Genomic DNA, 4,818 nt, shown 5'->3' on the forward strand with positions numbered 1-4,818 from the left:
CCTGCCTCTGCCTCCCAAGTGCTGGGATTAAAGGTGTGCGCCACCACCGCCCGGCTCGGGCTTTTTTCCTGAATGAGATCAGACGGTATATAGTACTCAATTATTTTCTTCAGACAATGTACTACTCATACTGTGACTCCATGGAGAGCGAGGTACTGGCTTTGTTGCACACTCTCTTCCCTGTGCCCTGTGCAGGCTACCGAGTCCTAGGTTAGCCAACACCGCTATTTGCCAAGAAAGCCTTAGTCTGCCCGCTGACAGTTGATTTTCTTCCTTTTCTCTCAGGGTCCCAGATCCCTCGAACCTGGGTGGGCATAGACTTGAAGGTACAGCTGCAGAAACCCCTGGTGCTGAGAGATCCAGACACAACAAACTGGCACCTGCTACAGGGTGACAGCGATGTCAGAGTAGAGGTGAGACACTGGGCTGAATCCCTGGCCCTCCCTACAGCCTCCTGGGACGCCTTCCTGGGCGGTAGGCCAACTGCTGGCTCATTTGGTGTTGGCTAGAGAAAAGATCAGGGTGCATTTGACACCAAGTCTGCGCTCTTGGGGGGCAGGTATATGGCTGGGAGGACCTGGGCTTGTCCAAGCTTGATGACCAGTCTTGTGTATAGAGAAACAGTCCGGATGAAGTGGAGCTGTGGGGGCTAAAGGAAGGAACCTACCTCTTCCAACTGACACGAACTGACTCAGACCAGCCAGAGGACACCGCCAACCTCACCATCACCGTACTAACCGCCAAGCAGACAGAAGGTGACTGGGAGGGGGTACGAGGTTTCTGGAGCGCCCCTCGGCCCTGATAACCCTTCAGCCCTGATTCATGAGCTCTCCTGCATCTAGATTACTGCCTCGCCTCCTACAAGGTGGGCCGCTGCCGGGGCTCCTTCCCGCGCTGGTACTATGACCCCACAGAGCAAATCTGCAAGAGTTTCACATATGGAGGTTGCCTGGGCAACAAGAACAATTACCTTCGGGAAGAAGAGTGCATGCTAGCCTGCAAGGATGTGCAAGGTGGGTGTGTCGCTGAGAGGCAGCTTTGGAGCTCAGGTGATGCTGCCCAGGGTGGGGAAGTGGACTGGGGGTGTCCCAACATCGTTAGTGTCTGACCATGCCTCCTGTTATTTCTGTTTTCTCCCCCAGGTATCTCCCCCAAAAGGCACAATCCAGGTGGGTTTTACTTCCTTTTCTTTCTCTGTTTCCTCCCTGTGTCTTGGTCCTCAGTCCATACGACGACCATACCCCTAACTCCCACTACCCCAGTCACATACAAACACCTGACCCTCCCAGCCTAGCTGCTCCCCGTCAGGATCTGCCCAGTTTACGTATAGGAGGAGCTGGGCTTGATGAAGAATGGGCTTGTGACAGAGAGGGCCAGGTAGATGAGGGCCCCTTGGCACCCGCTCTGTGCCTGAGCATCATCTCACCCCCATCCAGTGTGCTCAGGCAGCTGCCACCCCTCCCAATTCCGCTGCAGCAATGGTTGCTGCATCGATGGCTTCCTGGAGTGTGACGACACCCCTGATTGCCCTGATGGCTCTGACGAGGCCACCTGTGAAAAATGTGAGCAGGGGAGCAGCAGGGGTGGGCGCCGGAATGGTGATCCTAACAGCTCTCCCTTGTGCCCGAGGGATGCCCATGTAGGGCCCCAACCTCTGACCTTTCATCCCCCCCGCCCCCGCAGACACCCGTGGCTTTGATGAGCTTCAGAGAATCGACTTCCGCAGTGACAGAGGTGAGCGCCTCCCGTTCCTCTGTGTCCCAGGGGTCTGCTGTGTGTGTCGGCTGCAGGCACACGGAGCCTCCCCAGCTCGCTTTCCCGATACCGCTAGGCACTCCCTCTCTGATTACTTCCATTGCCTCAGCCTCGCTGAACACATTGCTAAGTCGTATGTGTTCGGGAAATTTCATAGTGCTGTCGTACGTGGGAAGCCACCATGGCTTGACAACGTGAAAACAATATTAAAAATGAGGGCCCTGGGGACTGAGGTTGGAGTCGGTAGCAGAGCCCCCATGTCGCAAGGAACTGTTTGTGTCCCACCACCACTGGGGAAGGGGCGGAAACAAAGAAATCCCGTCTTGGCTTATGGGGGGGGGGGCGGGATCGGAAGTTCAAGGTCAACGTCTGCTAAATTCACGCAAAGCTATTTTTGTTGCTACTTCATAACTGCAATCCTGTTACTTGTTACATTACTGAATCGTAATGTAAATATCTGTGATATCTGATGGACTTAGGTAGCCCCTGTGGAAGGGTTGCTCACCACTGACCCCCAACAGGCCTCGTCGGGACCCGCAGGTTGAGAATCACAGATTAAGCTAGCTGTTCTCTCTTTCTTGCCTAATGCCCACCCCTTTGGTGGTCGGAATCAGAGACCTTGACACAGAAGAGTTACACTGAAAAAGAAAATTTGGCGGGGATGGGGGGAGCTCGCATGGAGAGACAGTGCAGTGATTAGGAGCACTGGTTCATGCAGAAGACCTTGTTCCATTCCCGGCACCCTGGTGGCGGCTCACAGCCGTCCGTAACTCCAGTTCCAGGGCATCCAGCATCTTCTGGCATCCAGAGCACTGCATGCGTGAGGTGCACAGCCATTCATGCACACAAAACAATCACACGAATGGAATAAAAAGCAAAACAAAGCCATGGGGCCAACAGGATGGTTCACTGGGATAAAGGCACTTGCTACTGAACTTGATGACCTGAGTTTGACCCTTGGGATTCAGCGTATTGGAAGGGGAAAGCCAACCCCAGGAGTTGTCCTCTGATGTCCCCACGCACATGTGTGCCACGGCGCATGCACAAAAATAAATAATGTGCCTGAGTATGCCTTTAAAATGTGGGTCCAAGTAGTAGTTCCCTTGGTGCCTAGGATTGTTGTCCAGAGTCATCTTCCTTGCTTGTGATGGTACTACAGATGGGTCTTTGGCGAAGCCACACTGCCTTCAGCCTGGGGGAGGGGGGGGTGAGTCGTAGTCACGTGGGCCCTGCAAGGTGGCGGCATGGGTAGCTCCTTGGACTCACTTGTCCCTTTGCGTGCTCCTTTCCTGCAGGGTTCTGTGCAGAACTGCCAGACACTGGGCCCTGCCAAGAGAACATCCCGCGCTGGTATTACAACCCATTCAGCGAACACTGTGCCCGCTTCACCTATGGTGGTTGCTATGGCAACAAGAACAGCTTTGAGGAGGAGCAGCAGTGTCTTGAGTCCTGTCGTGGCATCTCCAGTGAGCGGAGTGGCAGTGGCAGAGTGAAGGGGACGATTTAGCTGGGCTGGGTGGATCGCTTCTCTACTAAGTGACTTCAGTGGCAGTGGGAGAGGGTGACGCAGGGCTGTGGTACTCCAACAGCTGAGTCTGAGGACTTGGCGCTGACCCGCTTCTCCATGTCCCTTTGCAGAGAAGGATGTGTTTGGTCTGCGGAGGGAAAGCTCCGTTCCCAGCATAGGTAAGTAAGCCTTGCTGTCTTGTGTCACCAGCCTGGATACATGGGTGTGCCAGTTCAGGAACTGCCACACGCACCTGCTCTTGAATGTCTAAGCATGTTGAGAGGGATCCTGAGGTTACCCAGAGTGCACCATTGAGTAGTGAGGTCTGGCATAGGTAAAGGAAGGAGAAACAGCGAATTGCCTGCTAATTGTCTTCCGTCAGAGCCGCTCTGGGCTTCTGGAAACAGCTTTCCTGAAGGTCTGCGTTGGGTGTTCTGCTTATACGTGACATCCAGAGTCTTTGTCCGGCTAATAAAGTGAGGTGGGGGGTCAGAACCAGACAGACCTTTGGCGCGCCTCATTCTGCCTGTTCTCTCCCAGGTTCTGTGGAGGTGGCCATTGCTGTTCTCCTGGTCATCTCCATCATAGTGGTCGTAGCCATCCTGGGATATTTCTTCTTCAAGAGTAAGAGAAAGGGCTTCCGCAGTCACCGCCGCCACCACCCGCCTCCCACACCAGCCAGCTCCACTGTTTCCACCACTGAGGACACAGAGCACCTGGTCTATAATCACACAACCCGGCCCCTCTGAGCCTGGGAGTCTTGCCAGTCTCACCAGGTCCTGCCTGCCAAGACAGAGGCTAGAACCTGGGAAAACTTGGGGACCAGACATTTCCTGCCTGCTTCCTGGGCTCACTAGCTCTGTCTCAGAAGCCAGGTCTCTGGGCGTCTCAGAGGATGCTCAGCTGCACTCACTCAGGCCAGTTCTGGAGAAGGCCCAAGAGTCTGGGAGGAGCAGAGCAGCCTTGAGCCAGGAGTACTGTACATAGAAGGACCCGTTTGCCCTGGAGCCAGAGGAAGTTGGTGTTTTTTGTGTCCTGTTCAGAGATGCCCGTCCCCATCCAATGATGCTAGGACCTGGAGTGGCATCAGAAGCTGGAGGCTGCAAATTTGCCTTCCATGGCTGGCCTTGCGCTCGTCACCGTCCAACACTGAAGGATGATGTCCCTGTGTAGTTCTTGCTTTTGGGGGGACCAGCGTCATAGTTCAGTGGTAGAACGTGTACCCTGAGTTCTCTCCACGGCATCACAAAATGACATTAAATTAAAAAGTAAAGGGTTGTGTTTTTGTTGAGTTCCTCCCTCCCATTGCCCCCATCCCCACCCCTTAGTTGCTTTCAGTGCGGAGATATAAAACCCATGAGCTGTCTCTTCAGCCTGGCTTTGTGGGGTTGCTGGGGGGGGGGGGTTGAACTGTCCTGTCCAACCGGTTCAGCCTTTGGCCACCCTGTTCCGCAGGTTTTCCCACCTCTCCAGAAACTACTCTGGCCCCTCAGGGTGGAGCAGTGTCACCTTTGACCACCAGTGTGGAGGACCGTGGGAGAAGGGTGGTGCCCCTC

General features: G+C 54.7%; 1 protein-coding gene across 5 annotated transcripts in view; it reads left to right on the forward strand.

Annotated features, from left to right (window-relative positions):
• The window catches only part of Spint1 (serine peptidase inhibitor, Kunitz type 1), a 14,331-nt gene extending 9,808 nt beyond the window's left edge, over positions 1–4,523 (forward strand). For 4 of the 5 annotated variants that reach the window (XM_026787871.1, XM_005364265.2, XM_026787872.1 and 1 more), the window contains 9 exons: positions 286–413; positions 617–755; positions 843–1,013; positions 1,143–1,169; positions 1,437–1,562; positions 1,684–1,734; positions 3,051–3,221; positions 3,394–3,441; positions 3,803–4,523. In XM_026787871.1, coding sequence (XP_026643672.1) covers positions 286–413; positions 617–755; positions 843–1,013; positions 1,143–1,169; positions 1,437–1,562; positions 1,684–1,734; positions 3,051–3,221; positions 3,394–3,441; positions 3,803–4,011 — 1,070 coding nt within the window. In that variant the 3' untranslated portion in view covers positions 4,012–4,523. The remainder of the gene's footprint in view (positions 1–285; positions 414–616; positions 756–842; positions 1,014–1,142; positions 1,170–1,436; positions 1,563–1,683; positions 1,735–3,050; positions 3,222–3,393; positions 3,442–3,802) is intronic. The other variant, XM_013352612.2, reaches the window with a different exon arrangement.
• The last annotated feature ends 295 nt before the right edge of the window (positions 4,524–4,818 follow it).

The sequence above is a fragment of the Microtus ochrogaster genome, assembly GCF_000317375.1.
Source record: "Microtus ochrogaster isolate Prairie Vole_2 chromosome 14 unlocalized genomic scaffold, MicOch1.0 chr14_random_1, whole genome shotgun sequence".
NCBI lineage: Eukaryota > Metazoa > Chordata > Mammalia > Rodentia > Cricetidae > Microtus > Microtus ochrogaster.